General features: G+C 36.9%; 2 protein-coding genes across 2 annotated transcripts; both read left to right on the top strand.

The window, feature by feature from the left end:
* The first annotated feature begins 206 nt into the window (after window positions 1-206).
* LOC141606787 (tripeptidyl-peptidase 2) lies at window positions 207-17,682 on the top strand. The gene is made up of 34 exons (XM_074426094.1): window positions 207-710; window positions 2,144-2,222; window positions 2,812-2,885; window positions 3,571-3,680; window positions 3,759-3,839; window positions 4,592-4,678; window positions 4,761-4,903; window positions 5,021-5,171; window positions 5,257-5,379; window positions 5,768-5,851; window positions 6,017-6,204; window positions 6,337-6,511; window positions 6,607-6,728; window positions 6,819-6,898; window positions 7,996-8,054; window positions 8,145-8,299; window positions 9,700-9,878; window positions 10,357-10,469; window positions 10,628-10,798; window positions 12,189-12,317; window positions 12,793-12,893; window positions 12,987-13,104; window positions 13,423-13,502; window positions 13,644-13,716; window positions 13,898-13,983; window positions 14,069-14,120; window positions 14,210-14,344; window positions 14,452-14,523; window positions 14,627-14,719; window positions 15,065-15,160; window positions 16,209-16,307; window positions 16,691-16,783; window positions 16,987-17,169; window positions 17,363-17,682. The coding sequence occupies exons 1-34, from the start codon at window positions 374-376 to the stop codon at window positions 17,516-17,518; spliced, it is 4,077 nt and encodes a 1,358-aa protein (XP_074282195.1). The 5' UTR covers window positions 207-373; the 3' UTR covers window positions 17,519-17,682.
* A 2,343-nt stretch (window positions 17,683-20,025) lies between these two features.
* LOC141608812 (uncharacterized) lies at window positions 20,026-20,886 on the top strand. Its single transcript, XM_074428158.1, has one exon. It carries the CDS (start codon window positions 20,026-20,028, stop codon window positions 20,884-20,886), a length of 861 nt encoding a protein of 286 aa, XP_074284259.1.
* The last annotated feature ends 3,555 nt before the right edge of the window (window positions 20,887-24,441 follow it).

Here is a 24,441-nt window from a genome sequence, read left to right as displayed (position 1 = left end):
TAGGGGGACAAGGTGGGGGCACTCCCATGTGCTTCCCTCTCTCCTCTATATGGGTCATTTGTGAGGAAAAATGGTATCCGTCACTTCAAAGTGACGGATACGTGCCGTCACAAATGAGATTTTGTGATCCGCATAATTCAATCCAACCTACCAAATCTATTATGAAATCCATTGGTCAACTCACCTCAAAGGCTCAAAACCCAACCCAAGCAAAAGGACAAATGTTGTAATTTCACACCTCCCAAAGCCAAAGCACCACTCTCCAACCCAATCCCATAGTCTCCTTCAGTCCTTCACTGAACTTCACCTTCTAGTCTCCTACGTGTCAACAACCACCGCTTCTGCTGAAATTACCATTCTACCCCTCATACAAATGCCCTCATTATTACACACTTATGCTGGACCACACCATTTGACTCTCGCTTCCTCAAGTAAACTCAAACTCCACCTCCTCCCCTTACTACGACGTCGTTTTACACCTCGGACTGCTACGTCAGCGATGCCTGAAACTCATTCCTCTTCTACGACGTCGTTTTCTTCCGTCTCTGAAGTTGCTGCTGTCGTCGGTGGTGGTGGCAGTATCGGTAAATTTAAGCAATCTGAAGCCTCTTTTCTTGCTTCTCTTATGCCTAAACGAGAGATTGCTGCTGATAAGTTTATTGATGCGTATCCTAACTACGATGGCCGCGGCGTTATCATCGCTATTTTCGGTAATTTTTCGATATCATTTTAATCGTACTTTCTCTGTTTCATTTGATTGTATACGTTTTTCAAAATATCGAAAATTGTATTATATTGACTTTTGTGTTTATTTTAGGTTCTTTACGTTTTGATTATTTTGTGACGAGTATTTTAAATTTTAATCAAATGTATATAATCACTTGGCAATCATTTGATTGCTCATTACTTTTTGTTGATTTGCACGTGCGATTATGATTATTTGTGTTAAAAAAAATAATCGGAAATGATTGTTACTTGATGAGCAATCATATGATTTATTAGATCATATATTTATTTATGATTTGCTTTTTATTTTTGAGTATATATGAGGATTTATGATTTCATCATGTTTACGTGCATGTATGATTCGTAATACTTTTTGTTGTTGTTGTTGTTGTTTCGATTTCGAATCGGAATATATTGATTATTTTGTAATCCATACTTCGTTGACGAACGAAAATCCATTTGATGAGCTTGTAAGTTTAGCGTTTGTGGTTAACTCGTTACTAACGAGGTGACGATTTATTTATACTCCCTCCGTCCCGGTTATTTGTTGTCCTTTGATTTTGGCACAAAAACCGGGAGCCAATTACTAAATGACAAGTGGAATAAATTAGGTATGAATGATCAAATTACTCATCAAATTCATTCTTAAAATAAAAAGGACAACAAATGACTGAGACACCCAAAAATGGAAAAGGACAACAAATGACCGGGACAGAGGGAGTATTTCTTTAGTACCTTTGCACTAGATTATGAATATGCTGAGGATTTGATGATTGCGTCTATGTTTTGTCTTGTTTGTGTATAGAGATCTATTTGTCCCTATTCTTGAATTTGTTTGGACTTTGCGAGATCGATTACTTGCGAATTTCCGTAGCTACTAGAGGAGCTAGGGGTTGCATCAGCAAATATAGTAGATATCGATTTTTTGGCAAGCGATAAATCGTTTGAAATATTGAGTGTGTATATTCGAGTGAGTGATAACTTGGCAAGCATATTAGTTATAGGAGCTGTGGTGTTTTGGCACTGATCTAGTAGTGTAAGAGTTGATTATGCCCGGAATTTGGTTAAAGGTGTAAAATGTGCATCATCTCTACTTTGCTGGCTTCTAGAGGACTGAGGAGCTAGGAATTTTGTATCGACAATGCAAATAGATGCCATTTTTTGGCAAACGGTAAATCATTTGAAGTATCTAATGTGTATCTTCTAGTGAGTGATAACTTGACTAGTATATAAGTTGGATGAGCTGCTGAAGTTAGCGGGTTCTGTTTCAATTCGGAACTATAGTAGTGGAAAGGTGATTAGTATTTATAAAGTACTCGTATCTAGTGTTATTGTGTATTATGCTCATCTGTGGCATACAGGACTGAGTTTCTTCGATATATTTATTTACGGTGGCTTTCCATTTGCCTGCATTCAGATTCCGGCGTAGATCCTGCTGCCGCTGGTCTACAAGAGACATCAGATGGGAAGCCAAAAGTTTTGGACGTCCTTGACTGGTATAATTTGACCGCTTTCTTATGAAAAAGCAGATTGTATGATTTTACTCTTAAATTTTTTTTTCTGTTTAACTCCTTTGCGAAAAAGGTTGATCTTGATATTTTAGAAGTTCGGGGCAATGTGATGCTTGGTATCCTAGTTTTGTTGTTTATCTTTGTAACTTTGAATGTGCTCTCATTTAGTGTATCATTAAGTTTGAAGTCTAGAAACCTCCTTTTCCTTCTGCCCGTATTTTTATTATCTAGTCAAGGTTTATTTAACATTACTGGTGCAAGAGAAATATTATCTACCTTCTCTTTTCTACCTTCTCTTCTACATTCTCCTCTCACAACGATTAAAATATCGATTATTTTGCTTCATTCACTTGTTTTCTGACCCCACACGATATATACTAAATTAATCGATTGTGAGAGAGTAAAGGGAGAAGGTGGAAGAGAAGGTTGGAGGGAGAAGGTGCATAGCACCCCTCCTGGTGCAAATACATTTAAATTGACCAGACTCCAGCTTGTACAGGTGATAATATCATGTTTCATTCCGTCTTTTTAAAACTGCACTTATAATGATATAATCTTCTTGTTTTTTTATCAGTACTGGAAGTGGGGATGTTGACACATCTACTGTGGTGAAGGCTGATGAATATGGCTGCATTTGTGGAGCTTCAGGTTGGTTATTCACTGAATTGGTTCATAGGACTTGGACATGATGAGAAGGGATCAGTTATTCATGTAGAGTTAAGATTGTTTCTCAGTGGTGTTAAGTGAGGTCATATTGTTTATTAACAAGTAATTATTGCATTTGTGCTTAGTATGTACTTTACATTTAGCACAAATATATTGATTTTCTTTTCAAAATGATACGACATGTTAAATATTTTCTACAGGTTGCTTAGTCTTATTTAGGGATTATCCATGATCATGCTTTTTTTTGTCACATGAGTTTCTGCATCTTTCTAGACAAAGTTGAAAAAATTGGTAATGCATTATTATGAAGAAACGCCCAGTCTCAAGTTCAAGCGCTTGAGATCCCACGTGTCTTTGTTAAGCCAACAATGGCATTCATATGAAACATCTCCATATCATCCTGGAGTGGCTGTTTCAGATTTTCTTTCTTTTTACTCGTAGTCTTTGCATTGTATCCATCATCTTTCTTCTAATTTGTTAGCCATGAATATTATATGTACTCCCTTGAGTAGTTAACTTTGGACATCAGAAGTATCATCAGCTGATTGCTCCTTTGGTGATCCCTTTCGCCAGAGTTACTGTGTCTGTGTAGTATACACTGGAAGTTTACCTTATTTGCTTTATACTGCTATAACCTGATGTTTCCAATTTGTGCATGTACTAACAGGTTCCTCATTGGTGGTGAATCCTGCATGGAAGAATCCTTCTGGAGAATGGCATGTTGGTTATAAATTGGTCTATGAGCTATTTACTGATGATCTCACATCCCGTTTGAAGGTACATGGATTTTTTTTGGCTTCTCTTATGTTTTGTTTCAGTAGCCACCAATGCTGAAATCTTTCTTTCTATGTGCAGACGGAGAGAAGGAAGAAATGGGATGAGAGGAATCAGGAAGCAATAGCTGAAGCCGTAACAAACCTTCATGATTTTGATAAGGTTCGATGTGGCCCATTATATCAAAATTTTGTTCCAGACTTCATGTATGCGTTTCCTCTATATCTTGATGAGAAATTCGTGGTTTGTTTGGATAGAGGGAATTGGAGGAGAAGGGGGGAGGAAGGGGACCGGGGAAATACAAATTCCATGGTTAACAAATAGGGTTGAAGGAAAACGGAGGGTAGGGAAATCTTCATTTCCCATCCTCTAAGACAAAGCAAAATTCCTCCAGCAGAGGATAAATTTGGAGAAACCCCTTTTTTCTCCCCTTCATCCCCCCCTCCACATCCCTCTTTAAATGCTATCCAAATACGCCGTTAACCTCTATGCTGAAAGCTTGAACTTTTGGTAAAAATAAATGTTCACCCTTCTAAGTTTGAGAAACTTAACTATCATAGTTGCTTGATGTTCCTTCATTTGGCATTACTGGTGATCTCTTGATATTTTTTTTATTAGTATTCCATATATCAGATTGATGATTGGATAGAATAAAAAGTAAAAAAAATCTCTTCTCCCTTTCCTATTTTACATTCTTTCAAAAGTTTCTTTCCTTTTCCTTAGTGATTTTAGTTGTGGGCGAGGAATGGACATTTCTCGTTTTAGTGACTAATGACATTTGTTATCTCCTGACATTGGTTAGAGTTCTTAGAGCCACCTTCTGTACAGAGAGTGTCTACAATGTTTCGCTTGTTCCTTCCTGCAATTGGGCATGGGTTTCTATTATATTGACTTTTAACATAATTCTTTTTTAGAAACATAGGAAGGTTGAAGATCATGATCTTAAAAGGTTGCGTGAGGATCTCCAGAGCAGGGTGGACTTTTTGCAAAAGCAAGCTGATGTAAGTGTCGGACTCTGAGGGACTTAGTTTTTTAGCTTTATCATATGTGGTACTTCTTTTCTGAACCATTTCTTGTGCTCAGAGCTATGAGGACAAGGGACCTGTGATTGATGCTGTTATCTGGCATGATGGAGAACTCTGGAGGGTTGCCCTTGACACCCAGAGTCTTGAGGATGAACCAGACAAAGGGAAACTTGCAGATTTTGTCCCTCTTACAAATTTCAGGTAGTTGCAATCCAGCAACTTCATCATTCTATGCACAATAAGTTCAAACAGATGACACGAGCCATTCAACTTTTCTATATAACCTTATTTTGTATAGTATTTTTATCTTTGTTGCAGGATCGAAAGAAAGTTTGGTATATTTAGCAAACTAGATGCATGTACCTTTGTAACTAATGTATATGAAGAAGGGAATCTCTTAAGCATTGTAACTGATTGCTCACCCCATGGAACTCATGTTGCTGGGATTGCCTCAGCTTTCCACCCTCAGGTTCAGTCTTTTCCTCCATCTCTCTCTATAAATTGTTTGCTGCATTTCACCTTCTAATTGCAAGGGAGGAGATTCTAATCTACAGGAACCCCTGTTGAATGGAGTTGCTCCTGGAGCCCAGATTGTATCCTGTAAGATCGGTGATGCTCGACTGGGCTCAATGGAAACAGGTACAGGCTTGACTCGCGCTATAATTGCCGCTGTGGAGGTGAGATTCCTGAATGCTTTAACAGATATGTGGCCATAATGTGATTTATCTTTACCAGCTTACTAATATCTTGTTTAAGGGGTTCTGTTATAGATGTGATGTCACCCCTTTGTTTTTTGGGAGATGAGAGTTGTGGAGGATGTTTACATCTTGCTTTGACTTCTTGAATATTTACACTCTTTGTCTTTAAGACGTTTATGTTGGTATTTAGACTGTCTTGGGACATAGTAATAAACCGGTCATCCTTGTATCTATAATTCTACTATTATCTTGAGATATTGTGATAACCCGTGGGTTAAAATCTATCATCTTATCTATGTGCTGCATTCGTAATCATTTAATCTCATTCCTATGATCACAGCAACTTTTTGTTTCTTGTCCCTTGCAGCACAAATGTGATCTGATCAACATGAGCTATGGGGAACCTTCGTTGCTGCCAGATTATGGACGGTTTGTGGACCTAATTAATGAGGTAATTTTGCTCTGTTTTTGCTTTGATCTGTTCTACACTTCTACTAGAAATTTAATACATATAAAATGTTTGCTATGTTTGCTAACCTACGTTGTTTGTCCTCTTCCATCTTTGACATTTTGTTGCCATGTAATAAGCATGAAATCTTTATCGTGACAATTCTAGGTTGTAGAAAAGCATCACTTGATATTTGTCAGCAGTGCCGGAAATGAGGGGCCAGCATTAAGCACTGTCGGAGCACCTGGAGGCACTACGTCAAGCATTATAGGAATTGGTGCTTATGTTTCACCTGCAATGGCTGCTGGGGCTCATTGCGTCGTGGAAGCACCGAACGAGGGTCTAGAATACACATGGTATATTTTCCTAACCTTGCCGTCGTTGCTGACTTGCTGCTCTTGGATCTGAAGTAATCAGCTTTGCATTCTCCTGTACTTTTTTTTTAGTCTGTAGCGTATCTTGACTTTGTGAGGTTGGTTGGGATGCAGGTCCAGTAGAGGGCCGACTGCAGATGGAGACCTTGGTGTTTCTGTAAGTGCACCTGGGGGAGCCGTTGCTCCTGTTCCAACATGGACCCTTCAACGTCGAATGCTCATGAATGGAACCTCAATGTCCTCTCCATCTGCTTGTGGAGGAATTGCATTAGTCTTAAGTGGAATGAAGGTATTGGCATGCTTTAGTTTGTTTGCAACAACTACTATAACTCAGTATGTTTCTGTTGAACTGATTTCCATCACTTTATGCTTTGCTTTCATCAGGCTGAGGGTATTCATACTAGTCCATACAGTGTGCGTAGAGCTCTTGAAAATACATGTGTTCCTATAAGTAGTGTGCCAGAGGAGAAGTTGACCACAGGAATGGGCCTTATGCAAGTAGACAAGTTAGTATTTATTTCACGACTTGCATGCTACTACAAGATTGTGTTATCCTTAATCTTTTCCTTGTTGACGATGTATTTCTTTTTCTTCAGGGCATTTGAATATGTTAAACGATCTCTTGATGCTCCTTCTGTTTGGTATGAAGTGAAAACTAATTTATCCGGAAAGACAAGTAAGCCTTTCTCGTGCGCTTCCTATATTTCTGCATCGTTTTGCTGGTTAATCCTTAGACAGTTAGACTCCAAGTAGATTAAAAATTTAATGGTCTTTTGTTTTCTCATGAGCATATTAATTTTTTAAATAAATTATTGAAGCAATGCATTCCATTACGATTATTTAGATATCTGTACGGAAGTAGAGACTTATCTCATAAATTATGACGGACGGTATAAAAGCTCAATCTACTGTTGGCTAGTTGTGGAAATAATCTGCTAAACCATATTGAAGTTTGGCTCTTGAAAGTTGGAGAACATATTGGAGCGTGTCAACTTATTAGTGTTCTTCAGATATCAGCTTCACTGGAAAGTCCTCCCCAAATAAGAGTCTATCCTTCTTCATGAGATCACCTGCTGCCTGTTCTATGTGGCGAGCTTAGCTGGTGTTTTGATGTCAATGTCAGTTGTGGTCGTTGTATTCCTTATATTCTGGAGTCCCCGACTCCTACAACTGCTGTTGAGTTTTGCTGTCTGTCATTTTCCAAATTTATAAGGGAACACTACATCAGGCTAGTGACAACTGATCTACTAAACCTGAGACCATAGTTACATACTTCTTGACTGATATGTGATCCGTCGTAAGAGCCGATGATAATTTCTATCTTTGTGAGCTTACCTGCAAAGGAATATGCTTCAGGGTAGTAGCTCAGCATTTACATTATTCTATACTGTGCACTTCTACTGTCCAATTGCTGATAGATTTAGTGTTGCTTGTAGATTTAAGAGTTAGCCTGCTTTGTCATTCATGTCAGGTCACATTAGAATCCGTAGGAGCGCTTTTTCCATATGGGACACATGATCCCACCTGTGGAGTCGTATCTTTTATACATAAGTATGGCTTCTACTAATCATCAAGATCCTCGACTACAACTTATGAGTATTTCATTTTCTAAGCTACTCATGTGTGTTGCTATAACTATGTCTAATACTTCTAGATTTTAGAGTACTAGCTCATTGTAGTCTGAAAGCGTAATTCAAATGCGGTTTAGTGAAGCTTGGCAGAGAAAACTTTGTATGTGAATTACTAATGTAATTTACATTTTTTTGCATGCAGCACCTACTTTTCGAGGAATCTACTTGAGAGAAGCGTTTGCGTGTCAACAGCCTGCTGAGGTTAGTCTATCGAATTAATCTATAAATAACTGAGGCATTTAAATTTCGTTTGATTCTTCCTTTTAGAATCTAATGTATTGTTGTCAACAGTGGACGGTGCAAGTTGCTCCAAAATTCCACAGGGATGCAAGCAATTTAGATGACTTGGTTCCGTTTGAGGAATGTATTGAGTTGCACTCCAGCGACACAACAGTTGTGAAGGCTCCCGAGTATCTTCTCCTGACTCATAATGGTCGTAGTTTCAAGTTAGTCACTGTATTCTTTACTGGCTATTTTCAATTTTGGTTCAAGGCTTAATGGTTATGGTGCATCTTTTATATCATTACCTCAGTGGTCGGTCATTTATGTGTTGTCTCCTGCTTTGATTTCCTGTCAATATTGTCACATCCTTCTTTTGGAGAACTGGCTTGTTCACTTGTTGGGAATGTGTGATCTGAATCATTCTAGGGCGTGTGTCTTGCAAGCGTTTTAGCATACATTCATCTAATACATTATGTAGCGCAACCAATTTTGCTGATTCATTTTATATTCATAATTTCATGTTGTATCTTTACTTATAGAATGTGTTTAGAAGCATCCTGAAAGCCTCTAGATTAGTGCAAATTAGAAATTTTATTTTTATACACACTATGGAAGTGTATGAGGCTCTGTTATTCCCTTTGTTCCTCATGATAGAGTCATAGCTTGGAGAGGAGATATTATGTTTCAGAGCACTGAGCTTTCAAAATCTAGGTTTGTGCATGTAAATCTGTATTAGTAGAAGGATTTGGTACAATGATACGTTTAGCGGGTGTCTGCTCATTATATGTAGCCTCCTGAATCAAACTCCCTTTATACTGGCTTGCAAATGAAAAAACAATTATGTGAGCAGGTGAGCTGTAGTAAATAGGCTTCACTGTCTGCACTTGGTAACCTGCTTATTTATTCTATGTTACCTTAAGGAAGAACACCACCTTTTGTGCTCTTCAAGACAACCTGCATTGTAGATATTACTTAATTATTCTGGAGAGGGGCCTTAGTTTTTTTACGTATAATACTTAGTACTCCGTACGAAGCTGCTATTAAGTTTTTCACAAAGAACTTCATATAGGGACTGAGTCTTTTCTTTCACAAGATCTTGATAAAAGAGTGAAAAGTTAGGATAAAGACGTTTGAAGTTCTTTAGTGTCAATATTCTGTTTCTTGCTCTATGTTGCGTATAACTGAGCTATTGGTTACATTAATCAATTTGTGGTATTTGGGATTTTACCGTCTATTGTCTTCTTTCCGGTTTCTGCCCTTAAACAAGCCGACTATAGGCTCTTCTCGGGATACGGTCTCTGTTATCCAGATAGTTTGGTCACTTTAGTGCTATCTATTTCATCCTCTTTGAAACGAGCTATTTTCTTGCTTGTCAACTGATTTACAATCAAAACTATCAAATTGCAATGGGAGTCAAGTAACTGATAGAGGTTGTAGCATTTTCAGCGGTAACTGTATTTCAGGCGACTCTTAAATGCAGCTCATATATCAGATTCCCTAAAAACGTTTTCCTTTCTTCTAGCTTTTTGAATAGTTTTATTCCGCTTGCATGTGACTTATATTTTCTATGCTTTTGTTGCTCTACTATTTTATTCTAAGCTTTTATCTCTTATCTTTTCCACAGTGTGATTGTCGATCCGACTAATCTTGAAGATGGCCTACACTATTTTGAGGTCTATGGGATTGATAGCAAGGCCCCGTTGCGAGGTCCTTTATTTAGAATTCCAGTAACCATTACAAAGGCAATGGCTGTGAAAAATTGTCCACCTGTGGTATCCCTGAGGGGCATGCAGTTCCATCCAGGTACATTATGAGTCTAGATGTTTGGTTACATAGAAATTCTACCTTCCTCCATCTATCCTTGTGTAAACAGAGCACCCTATGAATTTGATTTAATGCCAGCTTACATATTATTCATGGACCATAGTGTTGGATCTTTGTATCCTGATCCTTTCGAACACTTTTTGAGTACTATAGCTTATGACTCTATAGTGTTTAGTGGACATGGTGATAGTATAGTCATATAGTAATCTTGCCCAAACTGCCGCCCATGTCTTGACTGTATTGTGTTTAGTGGATGTGATTCCTGACATCTTACTACAAGAAGGAATTACGAAGATCTCTGAAAGCATGCAAATGGTAGGTGGTTGTCGTCTCATTCCTAATACCCAATAAGCTGGTTGGTGAGATAGAATAATGTAGGTAGTAAATCCAAGTTGTGACATCTATTCTGTGAGTATAAGCTTTCCACATCATTAGTCAGCAATCTCTTATTTACCAGGTCACATAGAAAGGCGATATATTGAAGTACCTCTTGGTGCTACGTGGATTGAGGCAACAATGCGAACATCTGGTTTTGATACATCTCGTAGATTTTTTGTCGATGCTGTACAGGTTTGGAAACTTTCCTTTTTTTATTAAAAATTCTTTTAATAATTAATAAAATTAACAGGGAGATTTATTATCGTTTTTTGGTGCTTGATTATGCGGTTTTTATCCTTATTCATGCATTAACCGACAGCGTTTGGTCTATATCTATGTTGTTATTGCAGCTTTCTCCTCTGAAAAGATACATGAAAACGGAGAAAGTGGTCACGTTCTCTTTTCCATCAGCCAAGACCTTCGCCTTTGCTGTAGAAGGTGGTAGGACAATTGAATTAGCTATAGCTCAGTTTTGGTCTAGTGGAATTGGAAGTCAGGAGACAACAATTGTAGATTTTGAGGTACAATTGTCAATTAGTGTTCTTATTATCTGTTCTAATTTCCCATTTGTTATTCCTTTTTTGTCCTTTTGCTTGGATCATGCTCATTGGCTTTCTTACCTTGGAACCCTACTTATTGCATTGAGGTTATTTGAAATTTGAGATGCATATTGCTTTCACCATAGCAGCTGAGTACAAATGTACATCGCAGTTCATGACCAGGATTTAGACTATGTGTCAACTTGTTCAATAAAGTAGGCCACATCACTTTAAACTTGTTATAGAAGTTCTGCATGAAGTCTCATCAACCTGTATTAGTTTATATCGGGCTTGAATTTTAACCTTTGAAGATGAATGGATGGCTGGTTCTGGGTTCATAGTTTTTACCGTTTTGGAACATCTCTCTTTAATGTCTTTTCGTAAATAGGCGTCACCTCTTTTATATTCCTGAATTAATAATATCTCTTACTATCAAAAACAAATTTGGGATCCTGGAAATTAGTGGAACATAGTCTAATCACTAATGTAGTTGGGAGGAAGTTACTTTGAATCACTCTTTCATCTCAAGCATTCCTCTGGGCCTTTTGTTATCTCTTATTTCTCAGCAATCATGTTTGTGCGGCCAAGCATATTGGAAAGCCGTGACAGAATGATGAATTTGTTAAATTGGTATCCTGAAATGCCTCTTTGGTAGGATAACACCTGCGCTGTCTGCCTGCCTGGAACTGTGTTTAGTAATGAGTAGGCATGGGTTACATTGCATGCTGTCTCCTGCACATGCTTTTTGTACAGGATCATGGGCTTCATGGCTTTTATAAAGGTTAAAAAAGCGAACCAATATGCCGGAGAGAAGAACACCTGCAACTTTTTTCTCCATATGTGTGTCTTGTCTTCTAAGGAAAGAGAGTCATGGTCAGATAGACAGGTTGTCGGACCTGTTTCTGCATTTTGAATCTGAACACTTCTTAAGTTCTTGTGGTAAGGCCATTAACACTATTGGATGATTAGAAAATAATGTCTCTGCCATGTGTCCTTTCCTCCCTTTCCCTCTTAAAGTGTACCCAAACATAGCCTTAGGCTGATTGAGTTGAATTCCTACAAAAATTAGTCATCTAGGTTTATCTAGGATTGTAGAAGTGTTTGTGCAAAACTCCTGGTCAGTTAAGTTCTCTTTTTCCGTTTCACTGATTTTTCACTGTGCTCGTGTGTCGTCCTGATAGTCCATGATGGATGAACTTTGCTTATCTGGATATTAATTTGTGTAGTGTCTAATCTTGTGTAGAGCATGTTATATGTATTTGGAAATATGTACCTTGTTGCCGCTTCAAGTTTTGCTTATACCCTGTTATCACTTTGGTAATCGTGTTACTCATCTTAAGCTTAAACTTCTGCTCGTTATGTAAATGTGTAGATTGAATTTCATGGTGTCAGTATAAGCAATGAGGAATTGATGCTTGGTGGGAGTGACGCTCCTGTAAAGGTAGATGTTGGCAGCTTGCTATCGTCTGAGAATCTGGTTCCTTCGGCTTCTCTTAATAAGGTAAGATTGTCTTCAGTTGTCAAAAGAGTGAAGCTGTTGATATTTCATTATGTGCCTTGGGACTTCAAATTATTGTGGTTTAGAAGGAATAAAAGGAATTTATCAATTTTATTATTTTATGTTAAAAGAGTCCAAACTCACTTTTGAAACTGTTGTATGATTGGGGTAAGTGTTACCTTTTAACTGGTACTTGGCTTCTCCTCAGTTTTTAGATATAATAAATCATGGTAGTCCGAGAGATAATTATCCAGTTTTCCTTTGTATATGGGTGTGTTGTATGATTGGGGTAAGTGTTACCTTTTAACTGGTACTTGGCTTCTCCTCAGTTTTTAGATATAATAAATCATGGTAGTCCGAGAGATAATTATCCAGTTTTCCTTTGTATATGGGTGTGAGCCTTTTGGTGTCTTTTTGTACATCAGCATCACTCTTTGGTAAAAATAGTTCAATTGTAACTACGCTTTCTTGGATGCAGGTTAGAATTCCATTCCGTCCAGTAGAGAGCCAACTTCGTACTCTTCCAACAAATCGGGACAGATTACCATCAGGGAAGCAAATATTAGCAATGACTCTAACGTGAGTCTTGGGAGTAATTATTAATGTCAATGATGTTCTTACCATTATTTCATTGCCGCCGAGTTAATCATGTCCCTGTCTATTTCTTCACAGCTACAAGTTTAAACTAGAGGATGGAGCTGAAGTAAAGCCATATATTCCTCTACTTAATAATCGCGTGTACGATACAAAGTTTGAGTCACAGTTCTATATGATCTCAGATGTGAACAAGGTTTGTCCTGGCTTTTAGTTTCCTATCTAGGATTGTAATGTCCTTTTCTATGTACATTAAGAGCCTATTACTGATGTTACCTTTGAAGAAGAGCTATTGGTGGCTGTTCTGTGTATCTAAGAAAATATATGGCGTTTGCGTATCTGGTGCATCCTTCCCATCCCGTTTGTACCTTCCTGTTTCATGTTCCAGTACAAACTTCTACGTTGATATCATGAAATCATCTTACTTAGTCAACCTAAAAATATTCCTGTTCGTACATTTGATTGCGTTTGACTTCTAATTTCCGTCACCTCTGCTGTGTGCTTTTGAATGTAGCGTGTATATGCTGTGGGTGATGTTTATCCAAAAGCTACAAGACTTCCTAAGGGTGAATTTACCTTGCAACTGTATTTAAGGTAAATAGAAGTTGACATCACAAATTCAGAAAATGTTCATTTTACCTGTTAAGGGCCTTAAGGCAATTAATGCATTACGTTGACTGGATAGTTGGGAGATAAATGGTGTGCAGTGCTCACAGAGTTTTTATTTCCATTCAGGCATGATGACATGCAACTATTAGAGAAAACGAAAACTCTCGTCATATTCATTGAGAGGACTTTGGAGGACAAGGTAGTTGTTCTTCTATCTTTTACAATCTTGCCCGTTTCACATTTTAATCCCCCCAGCCCCACTCCCCACACCTGTAGGTTTTGGTTCAGCAAGGATTCCGGCTTTCTTGCCCTCCTTCCGACCGGGTCTATTCATATTATACATATTTATCGACAGGATATTGTTCTCTTTTTTTTTTCAGGAAGTTGTCCGGTTAAGTTTTTATTCTCAACCTGATGGCCATATGACAGGAAATGGTAGCTTTAAATCCTCCGTTTTGGTCCCAGGGTATGCTTTCTCATGTAAAAAAATGTTTTTCACCTTCTCCCGACCAGCTTCTCTGTCATGCATTTCCTTGGTATTTGTGTTGCAGATTAAAAGAAGCTTTCTATGTTGGTCCACCAACAAAGGACAAACTTCCAAAGGTATTAAAGTCGCTTGCAACATGAGTCCATGACCTCATGCCATAGCATACAGCTATTTCTCATTGACTAGTTAACTTTTCTGTTTGCAGAATTGTCCTGAGGGATCACTTCTTGTTGGAGCTATTTCATACGGAAAGTTATCTTATTCAGGGAATAAAGGTGGAGGGGACCCTAAAAAGAATCCCGTCTCTTATCAGATATCTTATGTAGTGCCTCCTAATAAGGTTGTTGAAATACACATATCAATTCTATATTACGAGTTTGTGCTAGTATAATATATTATGTCATTGCAATGCTAAGCTGTTCATTAATCTCTTGCCTAATATATCAGCCTGATGAAGAGAAGGGAAAGAGTTCTTCTGGATCATCTACCAAAAGTGTAGCTGAGCGGCTAGTAGAAGAGGTAATTGTTGCACGAGAAATCGAGAATGACTGACTATCCATGTTTTTTTAATCTCGTATACATTTTAGTAGTATCTATTTACATTATCGTTCTGTCTTCTTAGGTGAGGGATGCTAAGATAAACTTTTTAACAAGCCTGAAGCAGAACAGCGACGAAGAGCGCTCGGAATGGAAAAAGTTATCTTTATCTTTGAAGGTGATATGCTTTCTATTATCACAAGTTTGCTCTACATCTGTATGGATCTGTAATTTATTTATTTCGAACAATATGCAATAAACATTGCTGCAGTTTGGAAGAAATAATAATGATAAATTGATAATGAAGCTGAAAGTTTCCCTTTTTCCATTTAGATTTAACATCTAAAGCAATCAAATGCATTAATAACTGCGCTTGGTATTACACTATTACCACTGTTGAAAGAGGAAACTATTCTGTTGTCAACAATGGATTCTTCGTGGTCCAAACTCTGTTTGTCTAGTAAAATGTTTTGAGTATCTAGTTGTTTACTAAAATGTTGGAATATTGTATGTTGCTTTACAGTCTGAATATCCCAAGTACACCCCTTTACTTGCTAAGATCCTGGAAGGTGTGCTTTCTCAAGATAACCTGAAGGACAAGTGTCGTCACTTGGAAGAGGTAATTTGCCGCTTTTTGTCCTCACTGTTCAATGTTGGATCATTTATACGACTATTTAAAGCGTGATTCGATTTTGTGGTGTTAAGTTACTATCATTTTCAAGATATAGAAGTATATGGAGAAGCAGAGCTCTTACAAAGTTTTTGCATTTATATACCCAGTATATTGATGTGTTTCTTTTTTGTTGTATGTGACTACGTGCACCCAATTTCCTTGATATTAGACTAGTATAGATCTTGCGCAATGCATGCGCGGTATATATAGTGTGTTTTTTAGGGTAATACTTATACATTTTAAATTGACACCTCATCAATATTTAATATTTCACTCCATTGTATTTTGATATGAAACAAAAAAAAATGAAATGGAATACTACTAATCAAAGAGAATTGAGTAAAGTTATGAAATGTGTATTTTTATGAAAATACATTTTTACCATAAAACTACTGATTTCATTTTATAAATTTTCTCCAATTAGTTTAATGATTTTTTGTCACGAACTTAGTAGTATGTGTCAAGTTATTCTCTAAAGTAATAATAATTGCATTATGAAAAATTTAACTTATAGTTTATAGTTTAATACCAATTTTATTTTATTATAATGAAAAAATCATAGTTTTCAATTTAATTAAAAATTAGAGTTTAATTATAAGATTATATTTTAAGGAAAAGGTAAGTCTATTGAAAGAAAATTTCACTTGTTTCTTTGCTGAGGTAGATCCATTTGGAGGGAAAACTAAGAGAACTTTTATTCTCTTAGACCTTAGTAGTACGAGGATAGGCATTTTCCCATGAGATCGCTTATTAACTAGCAGCATAACTGATCAAAACTTTGCTATTTAAATGACTGGGAAGCAGTGTAGATGGTATAATAGTCTCAACATAGGTAAAAAGTTCATGAATAGCCCGTCGAATCCCCGTTTCCACAAAAAATAAACATGCAGCCAAAGAAAATTTTCTTACTGTAATAGAAGTATAGAACTTAACCTCGTTATATCATCCTTTCTATTTTTGATATCTTGCATAACTACTTGTTACTGTTTTGTAGGTCATTAGTGCAGCTGATGAAGTTATTGATAGTATTGATAGAGATGAGCTGGCAAAGAATCTTTCACAAAAAAGTGTTCCTGAAGATGATGAAGAAGAGGTGAGTAGTATGTTAGGAACTTATTAGGATAGTCGAATGTGCATAACATTTTGTAATGCTGTACTTTCTCCCCGATGCAATATACAAAGAATGGTAACACCTCTGCCCCCCTCATCTATGAAGCTGCCTCATTGTTTTCCAGGCGGTGGTTGTTTTCAGCGACATTTATTTTGTTTCGTTAATCTGTGTGTAACACCACCTACAAGCATATATTATCAAATGGCAGGTTTTTTTGTAGCTGTTTACTTGCGGTGGTTATGTCCTTTGGATAAAACCAATTTACATAATATTAATGTTCAAACAGCGTTACGGAAACTAATTGATTTTGTTTTACCGGCATTTGTTGTTCTACTTATTTGATTTTTCGTCGTTAAATTTGCCAGAGATTCAAGAAGCAAATGGAGACGACACGTGACTATCTTGCGAAAGCTCTTTACGAGAAAGGATTAGCATTAGCAGAAATTGAATCATTGAAGGTTGTAAATATGCCTTTAGACTTTTTTATTTTTGTGTTTTTCTTACAACCACTGCATTTGCTGACTTAATAAAGAAAGGAGGTTCTTTAATTGCTATGAAAAGAATACTCCTGATTTCTTTCGGAAGTATCTAGTTTTTCAGTTTTTCACCTGTTTTCCATTCCATGATTTGGACTAAAAAAAGCACTGGTTTGACCTTGTAGGCTGAAATAAAATCTCCTGATGCTGTAAGCGATCAGGCTGCTATGTCAAATGATACACAAGAAGATTTATTTGAACCAACTTATAAGGAGTTGCGGAAATGGGTAGATGTGAAATCATCTAAGTATGGAATTCTCTCTGTGATTCGGGAGAGACGTTCTGGGAGGCTAGGAACAGCCCTGAAGGTATGTAGCCTATTAAAGTGCTGGGCTGCTGGCAGTCTTTTTTATTGTGCATGTTTGTAGTCTCTTGTGAAACTGTCGTATTAATATATAGCGAGACTGTCTCAATTATGAGAATCTGCGACTTTCAGAAGCAGTTTGTCGGTTGACTATGAGTATGTTGGTAGTTCGCGAGTTTGACATTGTTGCATGTTAGGTGTTGGATGATATCCTAGAGGACGGAGAACCTCCGAAGAAGAAATTGTACGACTTGAAGCTTTCCCTGGTTGAAGAGATAGGATGGAAGCATGTAGCTGTGTATGAGCGACAATGGATGCATGTCCAGTTCCCTTCAAGCTTGCCTCTCTTTTAGAGCTAACTAAGTTTCATTCAGGTATTTTGTATTCTCAAGGTGTTCGACATGTTGAACAGAGCTACAACCGCTACAAATTAGTTTTGTTTTTTTATTCGAATTGTCGACATTGTAATCACCAAGTACATTCGTATTTCTCCTTCGCATGTGAAAAGTTAGGACCTGAACCATAACTTCTTAGCCTTTAGTTTACTGGGGATAGTCTTTTATGAGTTACACTAGCAGTTTATCAAAATACCTTTTTTTATTCGCGAAAAAAAAAATCAATTTAGGTATTTTGCAAAATTGCTCCAAATTGCCCAAGTCTTCTATGCATACTTTTAACAATAAATGGATGGCCATATATGTACCTGGTTATGAAGTATTCTCGATATTTTGCTTGAAAAATTGAACTAAAAACTCATTTTAACCATATTGAATAAATGGGAAATGGATCCTCTCCATTTCTCTTCTCTCCATTTCCTCTCACAATCTCCTTAAATAATAATTTCTTCTTTCACCCTCATTTTCCTTTATTTTTATGCGTAAATTTAGAACCGTTAGATTTTGTCAATATGCGATCCGGACCATTAATAGGTACTTGCCTCTCCATTTCTTTTGAGGAAATGGAGAGAAAATGGGCTCGAATAAATGATCATACAAATTATTACTATCTCTTTACTTTTTAGAGAGAGAATTTTCTCTCGTTTTGGGAGTTTTTCTTTTCAGTTTCTAAACCTCTACAACTTCCTTTCTCTGTCTTCAACACTTGTTCGCATACGTACCAAACTTGCTTTAATATTCTGCTCTTTCTTTTGGTTTACCCAAAATCTAATCATTGACAAAAACCCTTTCTAATGGTTAAAACCTTTTCGTTCCCTAGATATCTGACAACCCTTTCTCTCCTTTTTCTTTCTTCTTTCTCTATCCTTTCTTGGTAGGCCATTTTCAAAATGGATTTATTCCTAGACGAAATATTAGTGACAATGTCCTCATTTCACATGAGCTTTTCAGCATATTACGAGGAAAACTAAAGGTAAGAAAGGTCTTTTAGCTCTAAAGATTGACATGAGTAAGGCTTATGATCGTCTAAACTGGAATTTTATTCATAATACTCTTATCCATATGAATTTCTCACCTGCTATGGTCTCTTTAATTATGAATTGCATCACCACTGTTTCCTATGATATCATGATTAATGGGAGTGCTGGGAAGACTTTCAAACCTCGAACAGGACTACGTCAAGGAGATCCTATCTCCCCATATATTTTTGCCCTATGCACGGAGGTTCTATCACAAATGATACAGTCTGCTCAACGGAAGCAAGAATTACGTGGAATTAAATTATGTTTGTCGGCCCCTGCAGTTTCTCATCTGCTGTTTGCAGATGACTCTATCTTCTTTATCGAGGCGACCTCTCAATCTTGTCAAGCTCTTAAGAACATTCTTCGTTCTTACTGTCAGGCTTCTGGTCAACAAGTTAATAAAGATAAATCAGCTATTTCCTTTAGTCCTAATTGTACTTTTCGGATGACACGTTTATGCATGAAGATTCTGAATGTCTCAGGTAATAAGGCAATGGGTAAGTACTTGGGCTTACCCACTGATTTTGGTGCGAATAAAAAAGATATTTTTGCACTACTTATTGAGAAGGTTCGCTCAAGAATTCTTAGTTGGAATAACAACTTCTTATCACCTGCTGGACGGACGCCGGTAAGTGTGAATATAAAGATTGATTCTTTATTATCACAATTCTGGTGGAGTGGTACAAGTAATCGGAGTTGCCTTCATTGGTGTAGTAAGCTGTTCATTCACAGATCAAAGTCTAATGGAGGTTTGGGAATCCGGAATATTGGATGTTTGAATCAAAGCCTCTTGGCTAAGGTGGGCTGGAGAATTCTTCATCAACCTACCAGCTTGATTGGGCGTACTTTAGGCTCTAAATATAGGTTGACTCCTACCAATATTATGGCTCCTTTGGGAATAAGGAATGCGTCCTTATCTTGGGGAGCTAGGGGAATACTTTGGGGTATTGATTTGCTGCGTTCTTCCTTGTCCTGGGCTATAGGTTTTCCTTCCACTCTTGATGTTTGGCATGACAAATGGATAAGGGGCGCTTCACTTGGACAACTCCTTCAGCTAAATGCATCTGATTTAGCTCAAAAGCCATCTATGAGTGTATGTCAGTTGCAAAATGAATTTGGGGAGTGGAATATGGAATATGTTCTCGCTGTCTGTGATCAGTCTGTTGCTCCTGCTATTTTTTCAATTACTTCACCAACTGAAGATACCCAAGATAGTCTCTTCTGGACGGCCACCAGAAATGGCATTTACTCAGTTAAAACTGGCTATTCAATCGCTTTAAATAATCTCTGGTTGCAAAAAGCCTCAGATACTGACCTTCACCGTATGGAGCCTTACGTTTGAATTTCTGTAAAACACGTCTATGGTCTCTTCCTGTCCATGAAAAATGGAAGCTTTTTCTCTGGAAAATTTAATCTAAAACCCTTCATGTTGGAGAGGAAGGGATGAAGAGAAGTCTTGATTGGAACTACTCCTGCAGCCTTTGTTTGGATGATTCATGTCTGGAAACATCGACTCATCTCTTTCGCGACTGCTCCCTTTCGTCAAGAATTTGGGCTGCTTCGTTTCTGGGTATCCGTGGACAGATGGGGCACAACATCTCCATCCAGGCTTGGATTATTAACTGGATTAATTTCCTTTTCCAAAAATCTGATTATGTTACAACTGTTCCTATTTTCATCAGTACACTTTGGCGTATTTGGTGCATTAGAAATAGTCATAAGTTCAATGGTGTTGCTCCTGATCTTGCTCTTTCTATGACCCAAATCATGGCTGAAGCTTCTATGGTTACTTCCTGCATAAATCATCGCCTTCCTACCAAAGTAAATTTGGACTTACTGACTTCTGATGACCTATCTGCATCTACAAATATTCGCAATTACTTTCTTGTTTTTCTCATTGGTCACACCCTTTGTTCGAATTATGTTCGCCTGAAGTGTGATGATTCTTGGAAACATGGGTTCAAGGCTGCAGCTGGCTGGCTTATTCAGTATGCCAATGGTGAAGTTTTTCGACAGGATTCTGCTAGGTTCTGGGCCTCTTCTCCTCTCCACGCTGAATCTATGGCTCTTCTTTATGCTATTACCGATGCTATCAGTCATGGCTTTCGACACATTGATGCCACGACGGATTGTCTTCAGTTAGTTCTTCAAGTTACAGGGAATATGGACGTCTCTCACGATGCTAAGCTTATTATTCGCTCTATTATTAGTTTAATTTCTACTACGCATTGTATCTCGATAAGTTATTGTCCTCGTCAGCTGAATAGGATTGCCCATTTCATTGCACGTCTTGCCATGGAATGAGTGATTCTATTATGTGCTTTCCTCTACAAAAAAAAAAAGAATAAATGATCATGTAACTTTTTCATCAAGGGAGATTTTCAGAATGTGTTTGAAGGCACATGTTAGAAAAATTACTTGGTGCTAGAATACTCGTGTTTCCGAAATGTTCGGGATGGCCCTTTGTGCTTGTATCCTTGGAAAATTCTAGGCCCAAATCTGTACTTCTGCGAAGCACGTTTATTAGTAGCATGTGAAGTCACCCGGGACATCCGGTATCACGACCAATGTTTGTCACCGGTGGAGTTGTTTGGTGCTCCGATCAGGTCTCCGGCTTGCCCAGATGAGTTCTTGCGGCTGTGTCACCATAGTCCTTACTAACTTAAGCTTGACCTTGTGACGTTAGCTTCAACTCTAATAACATCAATGTATTAAAATAATGTGTAAAAATAACAATTTGTTGTATTAATTCGAAATTAGTATTACTAAGATAATGGTGATAATGTCGATGAAGAGGGCATGGATAAACATTCTCCAAAGAGTATTCCACCGGGAAATGTAGTCTTTGTAATGACATCCGTTTTTTTTCCATCAAATCATCGTGATTCATTAATTTGGTAAGCAAGACGTCATCGGAAATGGTGTCTTTTTGTCACAAAACAGGTTATTTCTAATGACATGTCCATAAGTGGGTAATATATTTGCTCACGGAGTTGTACAAGCGCAAATTTTCATACATGTTTTTTTCGTCTGAAATTAAGACGGAGAAAATACCGTCATCTTATAATAAAAATTACCAATTAAGAGCAATCATATCTTATTAGACAAATATTCAGAATGTTTTGACAAGTATTTTCGATTTCAACACAAAATATTTTGTAATAGATTTTTTATACATCAGTTTGGAAGAATAGTGTATCAGTATGTATGGTCTACCAATGTTTATTAGTACAACATCTCATCTTGTGTCTCATGTATTGCACAACTTGGCGTGGGTATCCAAACAAAGTACATAGAGCATATCAAAATAATAGCCCACCAAAATAGAAGTATCCAAACATCTCATGTATTATCCGATTCTTTTGACAAGATGTACATAGCCTCATAGGCCATTTGTCTCTAGTTCTCTAATTAGCCTATGGAGTAAACAATGAAACAATACTACACCGACATCACCATAGTAAGAGAAATGTCATTTCTAAGTTTAAGCAAAGTGCTTTATTACAATACCTACTAATAAGTCAATACATAGACCACTTGTAAGTTCAAGCAAAATACTTTACTACAATACCTACCAGGCTACCAATAAGTCCATACATAGAACACTTTCAAGTTCAAGCAAAATGCTTTATTACAATACCTACTATTCCATACATAGAACCGTGCAAAGGTCACAAAAACAAACACTCATCAGGCCATCACTACATTTGATACATCATACATCACACATCAGTATCACTTCACTTCAAGTCCTTCTCACTTTCCATCAAAATACTTCTCGGGCCTGTAATACCATAGGTTGAATAATTAGAATATATAGGTTAATAATTAGATTAAAGGTTACTTAGGTTAGCAAGTTGTTTAGCAGCTTGCGCAAATGCTCTCCGGAAAAGTCGCAAGAAGGAAATTTATACAATCATCATTGACAAATACGGGCGGCTGATTAGGAATTCCCTAATAAATAACAGTGATTAATTTAATTTTCAGTATCTTATCATAATAGTGAAACTGAAATTGATGTTAGAAAGGAAAAAAAACGAGACTTACCATACGACAATATAGGTTGCTCCGTTGCATGACGGAAAAATCTAGGTTGCTCCGTTGCATGAGTGGTGTACACACAGAAGTTGTACACCAATCAAATGAGTCTAATAAAATACCAAAATGGATTGAATCACTTACTAAGATGGCCCATCTAGTAATCCCAAAAGGGTTACCATATCCAATGGTATCCTAGCTTGCATGCCCTTGAAAAAGGTCCCGAGAATCAATGATTTCAAGGCGATGAAATCATAGTTCGCATCCGGAGAATTAGGGGTCGTGACATATAATTTGCGTAGCCTGATTTCACCTCGCGAAACGACAATATTTTCTTCCGAAAATGTCTTAGCCAGGAGATGAACACCCTCATTACGCATGTCAAAGGCGAGGGAAATCAACAATCTAATTCAAAAAATACATTAGAAAATGGATTTGATTAAAAACTCAAAAGCTCAAAGAATTACCTGATTGAATGTCTCACAATGTGGTGAACACGGTAGAGACGTTTTTTTGTCAGTCGATTATTAAACGTAGACAATGGATTAATTTTGGTATATAGGTGAGCAAGCCATCCTTTGAAAGAGTTGTTGTCAAAAGCTTCATTTTCATTCTTGCGTAAGACAATACGGTAAAAATGAGGCTGTAGTTTCTTATATTTTCACGGGTACAAAGAAGATAACAACAACAATAGTAACAATAGTCGTGGCAAAATACTAATAAACGTAGGAAAATTCATTGCAAAATATTAATAATCCGTGGCAAAAATTTAGTAAATTGTGGTCATATATACATAACATAATTATATTTTGACAATATATCATGGCAACATACCTATTGATTAATAAAAACTTTTTTTTTTCTTATGGGGCTCTTTTATTCTCAGATCCCAATGTGATCATAATTCCGGACTTGCATAAAACCATCAACGTCACAACATAACTAGTCCCGTTAATTTCACGGGTAATAAAAATAGTTTTATCTCATAAGATAAAATTGCATAAATAAACTACATCAATTTTGGATGAAATGTAAATATATTGGTAAAAATCGGTTATGACATAATAATGTAATTAATTTACGCAAAGCAATAAACGTATTAATCAATCTCATAATGTAATATGCACTTCATCAAAAATTATATTTGGCAGCGGAAAATACGGGCACAATCAAATCTCGTCTTAACTAGTAAGTCATATCAGAAAAATAAACATTTTTGACGATTTTAGGTGCCACTGATTAAACTAATTTCTAATCGTAACGTCTCAAAACATTCTCTAGCTAACGACTTAGTCAAAATATCGGTCCATTGTTTCCGATTACTACAAAACTCAAGTTTTATATTCCTCTTTTCAACCTGGTCTCGTAGAAATTAATGTCTGATTTCGATTTTTGAAAACGGGTATGATTCAAGATATTACTAGTCTTAAACCCGTGCAAATTGCACGTGTGTAGTTTCAAATTTTGTTATCATAAAATATTGTTAAGATAATGGGTTATATTTTGAAAAAAGTCATATTAAGGTTTTCGTTTTGAATGTCAAATTTATATGTAATTTACACTCAATAAATGCGAAACAACTAAAGATAAATAAAACAAATATAATAGAACAGTATTACAATGTACAATCATAAGTAGAAGATATAATAACATCTCAAAATAATCTCTATATAGACAATATTATTTGTTTATCAGAATCATCGATATCTTTTGTAACACATATTCCTATTTAAAACAAACATAACCGTGTTAATCATAAAACGGATCAAGTATCATACATAAGATAAGACTAAACAGAATGCAATAAAATTGGTAAAAAGT

The sequence above is a fragment of the Silene latifolia genome, chromosome 10 (genome assembly GCF_048544455.1).
Source record: "Silene latifolia isolate original U9 population chromosome 10, ASM4854445v1, whole genome shotgun sequence".
Taxonomy (NCBI): domain Eukaryota; kingdom Viridiplantae; phylum Streptophyta; class Magnoliopsida; order Caryophyllales; family Caryophyllaceae; genus Silene; species Silene latifolia.
The sequence above is the reverse complement of the archived record's forward strand: the minus strand, read 5'-3'. Positions and strand labels throughout refer to the sequence as shown.

Excerpts from the sequence above, each read along its gene's own strand:
- LOC141606787 (XM_074426094.1), top strand. The coding sequence starts at position 374 with ATGCCCTCATTATTACACACTTATGCTGGACCACACCATTTGACTCTC. Across the intron at positions 2,886-3,570 it reads CTGCATTTGTGGAGCTTCAG|GTTCCTCATTGGTGGTGAAT; the intron begins GTTGGTTATTCA and ends ATGTACTAACAG. Across the intron at positions 17,170-17,362 it reads GGCTAGGAACAGCCCTGAAG|GTGTTGGATGATATCCTAGA; the intron begins GTATGTAGCCTA and ends GTTGCATGTTAG.
- LOC141608812 (XM_074428158.1), top strand. The coding sequence starts at position 20,026 with ATGAAGAGAAGTCTTGATTGGAACTACTCCTGCAGCCTTTGTTTGGAT.